Source organism: Sceloporus undulatus, chromosome 2 (assembly GCF_019175285.1).
Source record: "Sceloporus undulatus isolate JIND9_A2432 ecotype Alabama chromosome 2, SceUnd_v1.1, whole genome shotgun sequence".
NCBI classification, from domain to species: Eukaryota; Metazoa; Chordata; class Lepidosauria; order Squamata; family Phrynosomatidae; genus Sceloporus; species Sceloporus undulatus.
In genome coordinates, this window is record NC_056523.1 from 197,730,309 (window position 1) to 197,749,624 (window position 19,316).

At 42.5% G+C, this 19,316-nt stretch overlaps 1 protein-coding gene across 6 annotated transcripts in view; it reads left to right on the forward strand.

The window, feature by feature from the left end:
- The window catches only part of ELAVL3 (ELAV like RNA binding protein 3), a 120,740-nt gene extending 101,424 nt beyond the window's left edge, over nt 1–19,316 (forward strand). For 3 of the 6 annotated variants that reach the window (XM_042453599.1, XM_042453593.1, XM_042453595.1), the window contains exons 3-7: nt 4,573–4,676; nt 5,176–5,329; nt 7,973–8,198; nt 15,898–15,936; nt 18,899–19,316. In XM_042453599.1, coding sequence (XP_042309533.1) covers nt 4,573–4,676; nt 5,176–5,329; nt 7,973–8,198; nt 15,898–15,936; nt 18,899–19,247 — 872 coding nt within the window. In that variant the 3' untranslated portion in view covers nt 19,248–19,316. The remainder of the gene's footprint in view (nt 1–4,572; nt 4,677–5,175; nt 5,330–7,972; nt 8,199–15,897; nt 15,937–18,898) is intronic. The other 3 variants (XM_042453596.1, XM_042453597.1, XM_042453598.1) reach the window with 3 other exon arrangements.

Below are 19,316 nucleotides of genomic sequence, written 5' to 3' on the forward strand. Positions count from 1 at the left end.
TGTGTGTCCTCGAAGCAAAACCCAGTGGATAACAGGGGTCCGCTGTATTCTTAAAAATGCATATATTACATTAAGTCTTTATATTTAGCTTTGCTTGGTTAATATTTAGAGTCCTCTCAAATCAGAGGCCTTGAGCTGTAGTTTACTTTTGCTTGTACGGTATGTAAATCTGGCACTGCCTCCTGATCCATAGCTTCCACAGAAGCTGCTACAGGAAGTGAAAGGAGTGAATAATGCTTGTTTGCTACTTTCAGCCCCTGTCACACTCATAACCCCCACAGCTGCATTTCAAGTAAACAGCAACCAACTAAACCACGTGGGGTCCTTTCATAGCACACAATTGTCACACTATTACAGTATTCTACTTTAACGACCATGGCAACATCACATGGAATCCAAGGATATGCAGTTTCAGGAGTGACATTGAGAATTCTCAACCAGAGAGCTCCTTTAGTGCCTCAACAAGCTACAGGTTCCAGTATTTTATAGGAAGTTGCCATGGCATTAAAAGTAGAATATACCATGAATGGGCCACTGGAGGTCCTTCACACAATCACAGCTCTCATAACATCATGCCTTGTTTCACCCCCAGAAAGAGTTGACAAACTGGGAAGGGCTCCTGGACCTTGAACAGGTTTGCAGAAGAGGGAATATCATCAGGTGTTGCTTGATACTTGGGGCCCATTCACACTGCACTCCCTGTTGTGAACTCTACAGATATCTTGTGCAAGAAAGATGACACTTCACATCCATGGATTCTTTATCCCCAGATTCAAGCATCCAAGGCTTGAAAATATTTTTAAAATATATCAGTTCCAAAAAGCAAAGTTTGATTTTGCCATTTTATATCAGGGCCACCATTTGCTATACTATTGTGTTTAATGGAACCTGAGCACCCACAGATTTTGGTATCCACAGGGGGTCCTGGAACCAAATCCTTGTGGATACCAAGGGCCCACTGCAAATTTAAGAACCAAGAAGGGCGAAGTAAAATACAGTAAAATTAACAGGATGATTCTGTTACAAAAGTAACATTTATACTCCCATCCAGGCCTAGTTAAAATAGCCACCATCATTTTCCAATTTATTGTATCAAATCAGCTAGATGCAAAGAAATGTTACTTGTCATTGTTCTTTTCCCCAATAACTTAGGTAAAACTGCGTGTAACTTAACAGTTGCTTTTATAGTGATAGGACTATAGCCTCGCTAAGTGGTGAAGAAAGCATATCACATGATTCAAGGGCTGCCTAGTGCCTTGTGCTCTGTTGTGTGGGTTGAGGTGACCACAGCATGAATGTATTTTGTGCAACAGGTCAAGAGCTTGTTGTATTCAGATATCGAAGGTATTTTTTAAAATAACCAAAAGAAAATATTGCATTACTTCTGAGAAGTGGGAAAGCAATGCTTTTTTTTTTTTTTTTTAAATAGAACCATGGTAAATAGCTGTTCGGGATGCTTGGAACTGGAACTGTAATGAATTACTTTAAATATAAAGCTTTGTCACAGATGCACTTTCTGGCAACAAATTCAACAGTGACATTAGCAGCTGGAATCTGCAGTGTAGACCTCAGAAGCTTTAGACATAGGCAGTGGTTCCCAAACTTTGGTCCTCCATATATTTTGGACCTCAGTTCCTGGAATTCATGACTGTTGGCCAAGCTGGCTCGGACTTCTGAGAATTTTAGTCCAAAATGCTTGGAGGGCCAAAAAACATCCAGGGGTAGCTATGTTGGCCATATATAGCAAATCCAATAACATCAAAAACCCACCAAATAGTGATACCTTTATTGGTCAACCAAAATGCACAACATGCAAGCTTTCAAAACCATACAGGAAAGAGGGGGGGGGGGGAGGAAGATGTTAGTCATAGGCCTGCATTTTGCTGTTTTTGTTCTCAGTTCAGATAGTACAAGGGGGTATCTCTTGCAGGCTAGCACCTCTTCCTTATGGCCATGTAGCTACAGGGAGATTCTTAAAGTCTAGGCAATTTAACATCCATTTGCAAAAAATAAAAAAATTAAAAAAGATATAAAAAAGATACTTTCCTTTGGAACAGTGCTCCCCAAACAGAGATTTTGGACTTCAGCTCCCAGAAGCCTCATTCATGTTGGCCAGTAGTTTGGGATTTTGAGAGTTAATGTCCAAAAATCCCTTAAAGAGCACAGTTTGGGGACCCCTACGTTGGAGGAGCAAAGCTTAGGAATCACTGGGCTAGAGACAGATAGCAGCCAGGAGTGATTAGGGCCCCTCCACTGAATGCCCTAATTTCTAGTATTTGTAAAATTTAAAGGTACCTTGAGATCCCCAGCTACATAAATGATCTAGCCTTTTTCTACTGACTTATGTCAATTGCTCTTTTCTTCTCTCCACAGCTCCCATTAGAGCTGATAAATTTCAGGACCCCAACTGCAATTTTTAGGGACTTGTTATATTCCTCCATGGTGAGCAGTGCTGGAGGAGGATAAAGTTGATTTTCTTGCATGCCTTAAAGCCTCCACCCATGTACAGCTGGAAACAAGGTCCCCTTGTTTGTATGTGTGTTGCCCTTGTGCAACATTGATGCACCAAAATGCAAAAGTGGCAGAGAAGAGACTGGGGGGAGAGAGGGGGGAATGAGAGAAAGAATGAGAGAGAGAGAATAGATATACACACACTCCAACATTTCATGGATGAGATCTGGGACACACATGCCAAGCAACTTCAGAGTGTAGACAAGATGACAAAAGTTATTAATGAGGAAGAACGCACTAGTAAGGAAAGGCTGCCACTAGTAAGTTTGCTTTTGCCTTAGCTTACTGGAAAGGACAACGCTGTGCCCTTTCTTTTTTTTCTTCCCCCAGTGAATTAACTGAGTGCAGACTGCTTTTCCACTTTGAACTCAGTTTTGATGTAAGTTGGGGACAAAGGCAGAAAGTGGGAGGAGGAGAGAGAAAATGAGACATCTTGAAAATAGTTGGGACACTAGGATTGAGGGGGTCCCTGCCAAACTGGGATAGTCGGGGGCTATGAATACATGCACTTGGGCCTATTGTGTTGCTTGGAGCAAGATAGAGAGCAGCAATATTTTCTTAACTTGTGAGGCATCCTGTTGCACAAGCTATGGCAGCAACAATGCAGGGGCTGCGACAAAAAAGATGCAGCAGGTTGGCAGTGAACCTTTCACATGTCATAGAGTGGTGTGTGGCCTGGAGAAATTCCCACATATCATGTGTGCTATACATAAGACTCCACGGGATGTGAAATCCGACAGTAAGGACAGCAAGTACTCAATGCATTTTGCTGAAAAATACTTTTATTTTTCCCAGTCTCTGGGTTGTCACATTACTTGGTTGACCAGGTGTTATCCAATGACATCACAAGTTTCTTCCACATCCTGCTTCAGATTTTGGCCCTGAAAGGTCAGGGAAAGGAGTGCTCTTGAATAGGCAATGCTACATGATAAGATTTTGGGGAAAAAAATAAAAAATCTTATGCTCTTCTCATCACAGTTTCCAGTGCTCTTCATAGTTTTCTGAGTTGTCTTCAGCTACACTACTACTCACTCTACTCTGGAGCTTCAGGAGAAAGGAACCCTACCAAAGAGCTTACCAAATATAGTTTTTAAAATTATATTTCAATACAGTGGTACCTCGGGATACGAAATACCCAGGTTACGAAATTTTCGGGATACGAAAAAATCCCATAGGAAAACATTGTTCCGGGTTACGAATGTTTTTTCGGGTTACGAAAAAACTTTTGGTGCTTTTTTCGGCTTTTTCGCACGGAATCGCGGCTTTTCCCCATTAGCGCCTATGGCAATTCGGCTTACGAAGGCTTTTCGGGTTACGAAAGCGGCCGCGTTACGAATTAATTTCATAACCCGAGGCACCACTGTATTTGAATATATTTGATAACTTTGGGCCCAAACAGATGGGGCAAAATAAAGCTGCTTCGGGTCACTTTGGAGGTATGCTGTTTAAATGATGCATGCATCCTAAGAGTCCAGAAGCCGCATCAAAGCCACGGTCCAGTCCTAAGGATTGGAGCATAGCTTTGGTGCACTTCTGGACCCTTAAGATGCGTGTGTCATTTAAACAGCATACCTCCAAAGTGACCCGAAGTAGCTTTATTTTGCCCTGTCTGTTCAGGCCCTTTGTCACACAAATGTTTGTTCTTTGTCACATATTGGAATTGTCACGTGTCGAGGCTAGTTTTTGCATTCAGCATTTGAAGTTGGATTTTTCAGTCAAATTTCCAAACTTTGGAATTCCATCATTTTTTAAAAGAAGGCTACATGTTGGTTTTGCTCACAGTCACTTATTATTTTAAAATATAGATGTTGCACTGTAGGACCTGGAGACTCCTAGAGAGATGTTATTTAGGTAAAAAGAATAGTATTTTTTTATTTGCAGTTTTTCCACATTCACAGGGGTCCTTCACCCCTAATGCCAGTGAATGCGGAGGGACCATTGTACTTTCAAATTATTTTCTACATATTTTTCTTAGGGATAAAATTATTTTCTTATACAGTTCATTTTTTTCTCTGTAGTGGATGTCTCCTTTACTGAAACTTCTTTCTTCTTTCACAACAGGGCAGAGTTTAGGCTATGGCTTTGTCAATTATGTTGACTCCAATGATGCTGACAAAGCAATCAACACATTGAATGGCCTCAAACTACAGACGAAAACAATCAAGGTGAGGAGGTTGTGGGGAGATGCTGGTCACAAGATGTGTGTAAGAAAGGAAGGGTGATTTAAATAGAATGGGCAGGGGGTCTCTTTTCTTACGACCCCATTATGTTTTATCTACTCTGAGCCTTCAAAATAGAATAACCCATAGATAGATCAATACAAACTATGGAAGGAGACCAAGTGTGGAGGTATGCTAGGAAGGAAATCTGGGAAACATTCTTACTATTGTTGTTACAATAGGACAATTAATATGCATAACAATGTTTACAATAATTACAATAAGAAAAGCTCCTGCTCCATACCTTTGACACCATAGAAGGCTACAGAGGAAGGGAGTGCAGATGGATGCGTGGGTAAGTAAGGGAGGGATAAGAAAGTAATACCGTTCTGCCACCAAGTGATTTTCAGAGCAGAGGAATCCTGGGCTGATGTGGGAAGTAATCCATAACGCTGGTCCTTGCCCTTCTAGAGAGCTCTTTTAACCAAGACTCTGCTCCACTTAGGTGTCCTACGCACGGCCTAGTTCGGCTTCTATCCGTGATGCAAACCTCTACGTGAGTGGCCTGCCCAAGACCATGAGTCAGAAAGAGATGGAACAGCTGTTCTCACAGTATGGGCGCATCATCACCTCCCGCATCCTTGTCGATCAGGTCACAGGTAAGAATAGCAAGAGCAGGATTTCAGCCCTGTACCAGTATCTCTGGTGGGAAAGAAGTGCTGAAGGGACTTCAACCAGAGAGTAGAGGGAAGAGGAAGATGTTGCATGTTCCTAAGTGCTTTCACTTAACAGGATAGGTTGCATACAAACAATCTAGCCAGTTGCATCTAAGTACTATTGCTTATGATGCTCTTCGTGTATTACGTATTATCCTAGGTTGTATGTATTTAGCCATGTGCTGATGTGCATATGTAACTGTGTACTAGCTCTTTATACATCAGTCTTGGGAGGTTATCGCACCAAGAAATACTCCCAATATAGATGTGGGATTGAAAACTCAAAACTGGGTGTTATCGCACGTGGCGGTGGCTGGACAAATACAACCCGTATACAGACTAGATCCCAGCTGCACTTATCCAGTGGCTTTTTAAAAACCAGAGCTTGCCATTTTTGAAAAGCCTCTGGATAAGCGCAGCTGGGATCTGGGCTGCCTATGGGTTGCACTCGCCTGGCTGCCAGTGAGTGGGATAACACCCAGTTTTGAGTTTTCAATCCCACATCTGTATTGAGAGTATCTCTCGGTGCGATAATCTTGTTCTTGCAGGCAAAAAAAGGGCTTCACCAGATGGTTTTTATTTTGGGTATCAGTAGAAATATTGTGTTAGGATTTAAATACCGTAAAGCCACCAGACCCCATCTGGTCTTGGAAGTTAAGCAGGGTCAGCCATGGTTAGTACTTGGAAGGGAGCTCGCCAATGAATACCAGGTGATGTAGGCTGTATTTCAGAGGAAGGAACTTCTGGCGGGTTACAGACCGCCATTAAAGTACGGAGTCAGTCCATACTAGGGTTAGGAAGGTGCGGTGCTTCTGCACCCCCCTAACCCTAGTACAGACTGAGTCCGTACAAAATGGCGGCTCCCCTCCCACATGGGCGCCGCCATGACGACGTCACGACTGCGCCGCCTCTATACGGGGCAGCGTGGACATGACGTCGTCGGTCCGCGTCAGGGCGCTTAGTGCGCCCTTTGCGCGGACCAGGAAGGAGCTCCATTTCGGAGCTCCTTCCTGGTTTGCGGTGCCGCTTTGCATCGCTGGGCACAGCCTTCAGATGGCTGCGCCCAGCGAAGCAAGGAGAAAGGGGCCAAGTGGCCCCTTTCTCCTCCTCCCCGCCGCCGCGGGGTCTCCTTGGGGCTTGAAGCCCCAAGGACACCCCTTTCCAGGCTGCGGGGAAGGGGCCTTTTGCCGCTTCCCCGCAGCCTGAAAAGTGGCGGATCGGGGCCTCAGCGGCTGTCGTTCTGACAGCTGAGGCCCCAATACACCCGGGAAAGGGGCGGGTACAGCCCGCCCCAAATGGGCGGTCTGTAACCCACCTGTAAAACCATCTCAGAGTATTCCTTGCCTAAGAAAACCCTACCTAATTCATAGGGTTGTCCAAGATAGAAATACAGTGCCCTACTTTCAAAGGCATTTATATTCAAAGGCAATCTGACCATTTTACATATTCCAGGCCTTAAAAGAAGCATGTAAATCCTAACATTTAAACTGATTTCAGGGATTGAGCATTGTCTCAAATGAGTTACATAACCCAACTAGTAAAACAAAGAGACTGAGAACAAAATCTCAAGCTTGTGTTGAAAATAGTAGTTCATTTTGTAAATGCATTTTGACCTGTTTTCTTTGTCAGGGACATTAATATCATAGTTATTAAATAATAGGCATTAAAATGAATGTAAGATATTAAAACAAATCAGAACTTTTTTTTACAACTGTGCAATTTCCAGCTAGGATAAAATTCCAAAATATTAACTTTCTCTATATCTGGAGATATAGAGTGGGCCACTGTAGTGGACTCAGGTGGGTCATTTCTGTCCTAGGAGCATCTGGAACCTGCATGGACAGTCAAACATGCCAAAATAGAGAAACGAATAAACCTTGAAGGGAGTCCAGTTCTGGCTGTGAAAAAAACAATACAGGCAGCTTTTAACTAGTGCATGGGGCTCTGTGACCCATTTAAAAGCTGAATTGCCACTCCAGAGGACTTCTAGGGGGTGGTGGTGGTAATCTACCCTTTCGCTGGACAGAGGAAGATACTTCTGGGAGTTTAAAGGAAATTAGGGATACCAAAACAGCCTTGGGACAGATGGTGTATGATGTTCCTAGGCCACATTTTGCCTGCCCCAATCCCTGGAAAGTAGAATAACTCAAAATATGCAGTCTTTGGCGGGATACAGACTGCCCAAAAAGGGAGGTCTCCCACCGTCTTGGTTTGCTCCACAAGGGAACAGCAGCGGACAAACCGTGCGGCTCCATCACTGAACAAAAAGAACCTACAAAAAGCGGGTTCTTCTTATGGTACCTTTGTGATACCGCAAGGCGCCAATGGCACACTTATGGCATCAAAAGGCACCGGGATGTGAGGACGCTACGTGTCCATCGCATCAAACTGGCAGTGCATATGTGTACAGGGCACCGCAATTTTTACGCCCCTGTCATGTGCTAAGGGTGAGGCCGGTATGGACGCTACGTCCTCAGCCAACCCCAGCACGTGACGGGGGCGGCGCAAAGGCCCATTTAAATTGGGCCCTTGATACTGATACAACACCCATATAGCCATATGTAATTCTATTGCTTCCATTTACAGGTGTTTCTAGAGGAGTTGGCTTCATCCGTTTTGACAAGAGGATAGAAGCTGAGGAGGCCATCAAGGGCCTGAATGGGCAGAAACCATTGGGTGCCAGTGAACCCATCACAGTCAAGTTTGCCAACAACCCTAGCCAGAAGACAGGGCAAGCATTGCTTACACACCTGTACCAAACCACAGCCCGGCGGTACACTGGACCGTTGCACCACCAGACTCAGCGATTCAGGTGAGACACCTTCCCCTCTCCTTTGCTGGTGGACAGGTCTTTCTCCTCATCCAGTGCCCCATAACTGTTATCTCCTTGCTTGAAGGAGAAGTAGGGCTCAAGGCTGCCAGGGCTGAAGCCATTTATTTTTGGCCTTTAGGTTTTCCATAATCTACACAAACTCATCATATGCTTTGTCTCCTCCAAGTACCCCTACAGCATAATCCCACTGGTTGCCCTTTAAGAACAGTTTTGAAAATAATGCAGTACACAGAAAGATGTTACCTATAATGCATTATATTTTTGGAGTAGCAAGGACATAATGGCATTTATTTTACCAATAATGCATAGTTATCCCTCCAAATCCATGGATTCTGCATCCATGGATTGAAAATACTGGGGGGGGGGGGGGGGATCCAAAAAGCAAACCTTGATTTGGCCATTTTTATATAAGGGACACCATTGTACTACTCCATTGTATATAGTGGGACTTGAGCATCCACAGATTTTGGTATCCACAGGAGGTCCTGAAACCAAACCCCAGCGGATACCAAGGGCCCACTGTAGCAACTAGTAATGTTGTTACTTTTCGTAAAATAAAAACATAACAATTTACTCCACATGTTTTCTTTTCAGAGGCCAAAATGCTTTCCTGGGGCATTTTGAGGTGATTTATTTCAAATTTTCGGCTATTTTTTTCTTTTTTAGTGATGGATTCTTTCCCCACTAAGTAACAAGCAATGCAAAAGTAACATATAATGAGTATAGTGTTGATGACACTGGATTACTTTGTTAGATTTTGCAGTAAACTAACTACCCAAATTCTTATTCAGAGATTACTTCCTGCAAAATGGACCCATTGGGTACGGGCCTTATAACTGTATGCATTCTGCTCTGTCCTCTCCCGAAAGACATTGTAGGTCAGTGCATCTTTGGTGCCTCATGGTCTCCCTTTCTTTATCCTTGACCCCTTTCTATTATTGAGCTGGGCCTCATATTTTGATCTGATGTCCACACCACAGGCTAAATGGGAATGGTATCATTCATTGGCTATTAATGCGTTAATCATGCTAAGCTTTGTGTGGGGCAAGTGAGCACCAAGTTATGGCATCTTCATATCTTTGCTGTGCTGATTTGAAAAAGATTAGGTCTTGCAAGGGGCAACTAACAGGCAGATGACTGCAGACAGACAGCATCTGGAGGGCCACATGCTCCCTGCCTCTGTTTTAGAGGGTAGAGTAATGCTATTCTGAAAATTACCATAGCAAAAGAATTAAGAGTGATAGGCCAGGCTGTTGCAGCTGTATTTTCTCCTGCAGATTTCAGCAGCAGCTGATCTCATTGCTCCACGTCAGTGTACTGCATCTCGGTGCTCAATAAGGGATTACTGCCTACATGAAAGCTCAGTTTTATTGCTGAATCTAGTGCATTTCCAGATTTCTGCCAGTTCTGAGTAGCTAGAGAATTAGCCATCTCAACAGAGCAATGTCAGTGTTTGACACTTGTCAGGGGTGTTGTGTGCTTTGGGAAGCAAGATATGAAACTATTGAGCATCCTACTCCTTTTACCTATGGAAGAGACTTCATCTGGAGCAGGAAGATATTTTCCTGCCTTGTTTTGTAAACCTGTGAATGCTACCATCCATTTTCTTTTTCAACCTGTAGATATGATGGAGAAGGAGACGTTGATGGATCGGACTATTTCCTAGAGTCTCTTTAGCTTGTATTCTGGTCAGTTTTGAAAACCTCCAGCTAAACTGAAACAGATCAGAAAGGCTATTTAATAGGGATGTAACTTTTCACTAAGGGCCTGAACAGACAGGCCAAAATAAAGCTGCTTCGGGTCACTTTGGAGGTATGCTGTTTAAATAATGCGTGCATCTTATGAGGCCAGAAGCTGTGCCAAAGCTTTGTTCCAGTCCTTAGGATGAGAGCATGGCTTTGGCGTGGCTTCCAGCCTCTTAAGACGCATGCATCATTTAAACAGCATACCTCCAATGTGACCTGAAGCAGCTTTATTTTTGCTCATTCTCAAAAGTAGCAATTCTGCAAGATGGTCTTCAAAAACCTCACAGTTTTCAAAGGCTATTTGAAATTCATATTTTCCTGTGCAAGATTCACATATGGTTGTCTTGTGCAGGAAACGGCATTTTTGTCATGGAAAATATTTCAGTGTGGAAATAATAATTCCTGTGCTAAAAATGTTGTTTTCTATGCAAATTTCTCATGTACAATTTTAAATAGAATAAATCCCTAATTACAACATTCTCATGTACAATTTTAAATAGAATAAATCCCTAATTACAACATTTTCTGCATTGAAATATTATTTTCCATGCAGAAAATGCTGTTTTCAACACAAAACAACCACATGTGAAATGTGCACAGAATAAATCCCAAACCATGAAGATCCTCGTCAGTACAGGATTTTTCTCATCAGGGTTTCTCAACACTCAAAAACATGTTTGTCTGTTTGTTTTTACCATTCTGGGGAATATTTTTTGAATATTCTTTCCATCCACCTTTATCTGATTTGCTTTTCAATGTCTGGTTGCACCTGAAATCCAAGCCTGCTGCACATGTTCAGTGCCCTCTGTGTTTTATTGTTCATTTTATGTGTGAGGGTTGCTTCCCATGTGTCATTTACCCACATGATTATACGCAGGTATAGAAGAACAACCTATTGATTTTAAGCATACCTTTGTGTATAAAGGTAGCGCAGATGCTTATTTTGCAGCTACCAGTCATAAGTTTCCAGTTGATGTACATGTGGCAAAGCAGACACATATGACTTCCATATGTGGCAATAAACCTGGCTTTACAAGCTTCCATTCTCTGTGCAGGCAGAAAATATTATCATGTCTGATGAGGCCTTTTGCTCCTTTTTCAACATAACATTGGTTAGCACCTATTTTACTCATCACATATTTTTCAAGATCCATTCTTTGTCCAGGACTCAGCAGTTGTTCACCTTCACAACTGTCTAGGGAATCAGTCCAATTTTACAGCTGAAAAACTGAGACTGAGAAGTGCCTGGGGCATTTCTGTGAGTTCATACTGGAGGTGGAGTTTAATCTGGATCTCACAAAATTAGAGTAAGGAATTGCAGAACCAAGTGGCATTTTGTTGCAAGTTTCCTTCTGGAGAGAGAAGGGAGCTATCATTTGAGCCCTGCATGACCAAGGATAGGGAGGTCAAGGTAGTATGTATGGAAGTTGGTAACTAGTTGTGCTGCCAATCATGAATTTGGATATGGACTGTGTGTGCTTGAATTGAATAGGAAAGATTGCCACAAGAAGCACATCAGGACTTATAGGACAGTGAATCAGGTTTGTAGAAGGGAACTGTGGTAGCGAGGGGCATTATGAATAGCTCTGCCCTTTTGGACAAGACCCAATTTACATTTTGGGTAGCAGAGTTGATTTTAGCCTTGCAGGCCCAAAGGATCATGGTTGTGTTTTGAGGTGTATTTCAGAACTTCTCCTCTGCTGACCTCCTACTTTTCTACTCTTCCAGTACTGGATGTAGTTTCTCTTGCACTCATAGATGTCTTTGGCATTAAGGAGTTAGATGAATACAGGAAAGGTTATTGTAAATGTTTGTGTTCTGCTCGGGGCTTTAAAACACCAGATCACTTTTGCTAAAGGCAATTTGTTGCTGTTCAGTCTTGAGATACAAAATGCACAAGATAATATCTTGTGCTGTACTGCCCTCTTTTGCTGATCTTTTTTCACTTCTTGAGCTAGGCAGATTTCTTCACCATTATCTTTACCCATCCCCTTGTCCTCTTTTAACTAGGCTAAGAGACTATGGAGCTATGCATTATCTGAGAAGAACCAGATTGGAGTCAAGGGCAACAGTAATAGGTAGCATGTGATAACAATTGGAGGACCACAAAAACTCACCCTTGCATTAAATGCATGGTTGTTTTTGACATGTCTATTTTTTACACTCGTAAATAACTTTAAAATCACAGCTGTAGCAGGCCTAACTAGGCTTAGGAACACAAGAGAAAAGGAGTTTTCCTCCCACTATTCCCCTCCCTCACTACTCAGTCCCAACAAAAACTACTCTCCACTGTCAATAAAACTATGTTGCACAGGAAGGAAGCTGTTATTGGCACTAGTGACAACTTCTCCACCAAGGCAAATAGCTGCAGCGGACAGGGATTAATTTTGTCAGACTGAGGGGCTGTACAGTCAGCCCGACAAGGGCAGCTTTATGCCACCCCTGGAAGCGCTGGGTTGGGGACGCGGCAACTGCACGCCATGCCCCCAACCCAATGTAAAAAGGAGCCGTGAAACGCGGCTCCTATTTGCGCCATATAAGGGACACCATAAGCGCCCCAGCACGGCATTATGCCCCCCTTCGTGCACAGTGACATTTGGGCACTGCGCATGAGGGACATCATCATGGCGCATGCCATCTGGATGGGTGTGCACCATGATGGCGGCCAGGCAGCGATAGTAGGGCTTTGAACGTGTAAACGCTCAGTCCTAGTTCGCCTGCAGGCCAGTACAAAGTGCTGGTCTGTACAAGCTCTAAAAGAAGAAGGGTTAAACACTACTCAGCACATTGCTGATCCTGATTGGCCACTTTCCAGCTATTATGTAAAAGAATGGCTAATAACCCAGCCTCCTTTTTAAGATGAACAGGATTTAGATGTGTTTTATTGTGCTTGATTTGTAAGTGCATGAAGCTACCGATCACCTTTTAATAGTGTCTTTTGCCTTTTCCAGTAGATTCCTTTTTCATTTAATACAAATTGATACTTTTAGGTTCAGATTCCAATAGTTCCTTCTCATTTCTCAGAGATTTTAATGCGGAACATTCTGTTTGATTTGATGTTTGGTGTATTCAGGGCCCAAAAGATCTGGGAAGTCAATCTGTGCTCAAGGTTATTGTGTCTGGTGGTGGCAGCTTATCAGCAGAGAAATCTAAAAACTACTAGATGATAATTCCCCAAAGTTCTTCTGCAATCCTTGTTCAAATCAATAGTAACACTCCATTGGGTCATATTTGCCCATGATCTGTGGTGGTAGAAAATGCAGCCATCTAATGCAGTTATCACAACTTGACTATCAGTGAGAGAGTGGCCTAAGTACCAAATAGTCTTCAGTAATTTATTTTCGGTTACTCATCACTTTACAGTACCAAATAATCTAGTGCAAGTACCTTTCCAAAGGGAAGACTCCTGTGCCCTCTCTTCCTGCCTCCTGATAGTGTTGGAGCTTACTTTAATGCCACACTTTCAAACCAAAAGATGGCCCAAAAGTCAGTTCACCTTCAAAATTTGCATTTCTCTGAATTTTGCAATAGAGTTCCCCAGTCAAGAGATACATACAAGCGTGGGCACATTAAAGAAAAGTATAAACAGAATATAAATCATTCAGAAGTAATTGCTTGCAAAAATGTTAAAAATAATGTCTTGATGGAAATGTGTATGAATTTTCATTGAAACGTTGTTTTTAAAAACTCTGTTTTTAGAACTAATCAATTGGTAAAATTCTGAAAGTTCAAGATGTACCAAGGTTTGAAAAGTAAGGTTTGAGGTTTGAAAAGTAAGAAACTGAGAGAAAATGAAATTAGCATTGGCCCATTCTCCACTCCCAGGCTAGTGAGCATAATCCAGTTCTTTCTGTCTGAAATACCTAAAATATGTTTTCATCCAAAAGAAATGTTGCTGGGAATTGAGCCTCACTTCTGTTCTGCCTGATGGAGCGTTCTACAATATTAGAATGCTTGTTTACATGCCAATGGTTGTTTGGTATTTCTTAACAATTCACTTTTTTCACTTAAGCCCTTAGACAGGATAAAACTTTGGTTTTATATGGTAATGAACTGAATGGTAGTTTGGGTTTGACCTTTCTGCTCATACCACTTGGTGCAACCTGCACAAAGCCATGACATATGCATGGTGCGCAATATGCAAGCATTAGACACCTATAGAAAATCCATATGTATCCATGCAACTTACGAACACAATTTTGTCTTATTAAATATTCTGTTATTCTAAAACTATCCAAGGCAGATTGGGCCTGGAAAATGTTGTTTTCAACCACCTCATGCACATTGCTGCATATGCAAATCAGCAAAAATTCCAGGTCAACAGAAATGTATGGCACGCCTATGTTCTAGATTTGGAGATCTGTGTCAGAAGAAAAATGCCCAGCTTCTATTGCTAAACTATGTAAATTGAGCACAATTACTTAAATGTGTGCTTTTTACACAATTGAACAGTTTATAAGTATTCTTTACAAAATGTTTCCTTTTAGCACAAAATGTTTGGAAGAGCTGGGGTTCTTGGAAATAATTTTTGCGTAGCTTATGAATAGTAGAGATCTAAATTTAAGGACAAGGATATCATAGAATAAGATAGGTCAGAGGGAACCTATTAAAATACGTATGTGGCTTGGTTCTCTTGGATACCCTGGAAATGCTAGAGGTTCCCCCCTCCCACACCAGCAACCCATAATTGCTTAAAAACCTGCCCTTTTGTTATGAAAATAGAAAGGCCTGATTGAGTGGCATAATGACAGTCATGGAGTGTATATATAGTGGGACCTTGATATCCATGGCAGATCTGTTCTGGACCCCTGTGGATACCAAAATCGGTGGATGCTCAAACCCATGTTGTCCTCAGTGGCAACATGTGCATGTGGCTGCACTATTATTAGGGACAATGGGACCTCAGGTGAAATACTGTTGTCCCTAATGGCGGTATGGCCGCCTGCATGCACTACCATGGGAGTGTCCCACAACAGGTGCTGTCCATAATGGTGGCACGGCCACTTGCACACGCTGCCATTTGGGTCAACACAGCTTGCCAGCCACGGATGGCAAGTCCGCAGATACCGAGGTCCCAGCGTACAGTATGGTCAGCCCTCCACATTTGTGGATTTGACTTTGGTGGATTTGATTGTTCACGGATTTGATTAATATGTTCTCTTTAGGAATCTCTCGGTCCTCCAGCACAACTCTACAGTCAACATCTACCAAAAGTCACATTGGAGGACCTAGAGATTCCTAGAGAGAACATTTCTTTAGGCATTTGTAGGTCCTCCAGGGCAATTCCATGGTCAGTGTCTGGCAGATGTTAATCATAGAGTTGTTCTGGGGGACTTAGAGATTCCTAGAGATGTGTTCTCTTTAACCTAGGAAGAAATAGTGGATTTTATATGCATTTTTTGCACTTTCATGGGGGTCCTGCACCCCTAACCCCAGCAGATGTGGAGGGCCCCACTGTAGATGAAACCTAGACATATTTTGTTGAAGAAAGTCAATCATAAAAGCAGGGATGGCAAGCTGTAATTGCAAATATGTTTGACATGTGCTATTCTAGGCATGTAGGGTTATTTTTAAAGGGTTATTTGCTATCACTTTCATCATCATCCCCATATTTGAAATGAAGCCTCCATTGCCCTTATGTAATTAATGCCTGCCCACTCCCCGTATTTCCTAGAATCCAAAAAATAAAATAGGTGACGCTCTTTTCCCATTACTTCTGTTTTTCAACACATTTTTAACTTAAAGTCATTAACTTCCTCTGGAGCCGGCAAATGCATTTGCACAGTTACAAACAGCAGTCTGTGCTTGTCACAGAATCGGTGTGCTGCTTTTCTGCTGCACCAGTAACCAAGCCAGATGACCTCGCAGGACCCTTTTGTTACGAGATCGTCTACTAACAATGGCCTCTCCTCATCTTCCTCTTCCTCCCACAGGCTCGACAATTTGCTAAACATGGCATACGGCGTCAAGAGGTAAATAGCCTTCCAAAGCCTACGCTCCTCGCCACTCCCCCCTCTCCCTCCCCACTTTGGCCCACAGCACAAGGCTGGATTTTAAAAAAGGTGATTGTCAACACAACCCTCAGAGGCAAGAGCCCGCTGCTCTCTTTTCTTACCAGCTCCCACTTCAGAGCAGCCACACTATCCTTTTTAGAAGAAGAACGGAGCATTGGGAGTCATTGCTAAGATGGAGACTTGAATTGGGTAGAATATGTTTCCCTATTCAGTTTGAGACGCTTTAAAAGATAACACTGTTTGGTTGCTTGGTTCATTATTTCCCTTGACATTAACTTTTAAGTTTTAATCTCCCCCTACACATGCTCACCTTCCCTACTTTTCTCAGTGAGCATGGGAATTTAAACATTAAAAGCTAAAACGATACAGTCCCTCCCTCTTCTGCCCTTGGCCTGTGGTATTTGGGGTTGTGTGTCTTGGAAGACACACAGCAGACTTCCATCCCTTTCTTTTCATTCTGTTTTTGGGTCTGGCTAGATAGAAAGGCTTGCTGTTTTGGTCAGAAGACTGGCTGTTCCTTATGATTTTTGGTCTTATGTTTCTCTTTGTTGTCAGTGTATTGGGTGCTTCTTGGTTTCATTTCATTGTGTTGCTTGAAGGTCAGAAGTTAGATGTTTGCTCTAAACCATTAGAAAGTTGGAAACCAAATAGATTATTCTTTTCCCAAAGATATGTGGGTAGTTTTGTGCAAGCTAGAAGTCTGTCTCTATATTGGTATAATTATAATTCATACTCACCTCCTAATCCTAGAAATCTTCACAAATCTTATGTTTGTCTGTCAGTGGTTTCCCACCCGAGCACTAGTCCAAGTCATACATGCTTAGCTTCAACAGTGCTCCAGCATTGGGTACTTCCAAACTAAAATGATTGGGCCCCAGATTGAGCTTTGTGTGACATATTAAACTCACACTTAAGCTTTGGTGGTTGGAAAGGATATTCACCTTTGGTTGTTTCCCCACTCCAAAAATGTTTTATTTATTTAATATTCAGGAAACCTGGTCAGGAAAAGGGAAGCAACTCACACAGTTTTTACTTGGTATTTGCTTGTTCTCAAAGTACTTGGGAAAACTATTCTACAAAGAAATACACATGAGCCTTTTTTGGTAATAACTGCGTTTTCCAGAAACATGTATGTCATTTGTGCAAAACAAGTGTGGTTTTTTAAACTCAAAAACACTGTTTTTGTACAAAAATTAATATTTTTTGGAAAGTGCTTTTTGTTTTTTCCATGACAACCATCATCTTTGCACACAAAAAACCCCCATGTGTATTTCTGTGCAGAATAAACACTTTCATATGTACAAATACTTGGTGAAAACTGCACAGAAATATTGGTTTTCTCCCATAGCAAGGAGAAAACTATGGAACTGATTCATCCTTGCATGTGAAAATGAAGTAAACAAATATTTATATCACTAAACTGTTCCCATCAAGATGAGTGGGATAATCTTTATTGGCAGTTCGAAGAGATTCACAGATTCTTCATTCGTGGATTTTGGACCTAATAATACAATACAGTGGTGCCTCGGGATACGAAATGATCGGGTTACGAAATTTCCGGGATACGAAAAAGTTGGATTGGCAAAAACTGTTTCGGGTTACGAAATATTTTTCGGGTTACGAAATTCATTTCGGCGCGAAATTCAAATGCTGCAAAGTGCAGCTATAGGCTTTCCAGTGCTAACGGAAAAGTGTTTCGGGTTACGAAATTTTCGGGTTACGAAAGGAATGGCGGAACGAATTAATTTCGTAACCCGAGGCACCACTGTAGTACACTCCTTTGCATATTTATTCAGAAGTAATTCTCATTAAAGTCAGTGGGGCTCCCTCCCAATAACTATGCATAAGATTGTAGCTGAAGTCAAGTGCATTTGAAGACCAGTGTATAGAAGCTACTACTGTGCTTCATCTGGCTTGAAATTGAAGAAGTAATCTACAAAATTCATCATTTCCATTAGTATTTGGAAAGTGTGGTGGTATCAGCAGACAAACGTGAGTTGTTCAGTCATAAAAGCAACGCATTTGAGTCCAAGAACAAAAATTGCTAAGCCATACACTTTGAGGGAACCAGCCTAGCAATTCAGGTTATTTGAATTTTACTTTTGTTGTTTTTTAAAATTGGATTTTATAAAAAGGACAGTTGGGGCCCACAAGCACATAGAGAGAGGAAAGGAACTGGCCTGCAGGTGGGCATAAGCGGCATAATAAAGAATAATAATTGAGGGGGGAGGAAGATGGAAAGAAAGGAATATAGGTACTAGACTTGTCCTCTACTGGTATCGCAGGAAGCTCTGTCAATTTGATTTTGACCTTTAATTAGAAATGTACCTTCTTTGTTAATATGAGGTTTTTAACTTGGCATTTTATGGAAATCAAGATTCCCATGATGACAAATTCTGCATCAGATTCAAATTTCCATGATTGCACGGCCATCTTTTTCATGCACAGGAAAGTTGCAATGCTCTGCATTATCAACCTTCCCCTTGCACTTTACAGATGTGGTTACTTAGTTACTAGAGCCATGAAGTCCAAAGATCAGATGGGAGATCTGTAGCACACTTGCAGGCAGAACCAAATTGGGGGAAGAGCCCAGTCCAGGCAGGACAATCCTTTAAGGAGTGTGGTTTAAAATGTCACTCACTCCCTTGACCTAGATTTGCTTTGGTGAGAGGGAAAAATTACAAAAATAAGAACGTTAGGTTCTGTCTCAAGTATCCTACACTCCTGCTAGCCGTAAAGTAATTGTTAGAAGCCACCTCAGTGATCCATGTTCTTTCTCTCCTGCCCTTTGGAGCTGAGATTTGTAGGGGTGAATTTCTGGTTCCATTTGCATTCCCTGGGGAGTAGATAGCTTCTTCCTAGCCTGTCCATGATACACTGAGCTCATGCTGGTAGAATGCCAGCCTTACACCCAAAGTAGTCCTCTCTCCTTGATCTCCAGGTTCTCTCCCATCACGATCGACAGCATGACCAGCCTGGCGGGAGTCAACCTGACAGGGGCCTCCAGTGCTGGCTGGTGCATCTTTGTGTACAACCTCTCCCCAGAGGCAGACGAGAGTGTCCTGTGGCAGCTCTTTGGGCCTTTCGGGGCAGTCACCAATGTCAAAGTGATCCGCGATTTCACCACCAACAAGTGCAAGGGCTTTGGCTTTGTCACCATGACCAACTACGATGAAGCAGCCATGGCCATCGCCAGCCTCAATGGCTACCGACTGGGTGACCGAATCCTCCAAGTTTCCTTCAAGACCAGTAAGCAACACAAGGCATGAGTGAGCAGATGAGCAAAGGGGGGGAGGGGGGAGCAACAAGTGTGCTGGAGACACCAGCCCTCTTCCCCA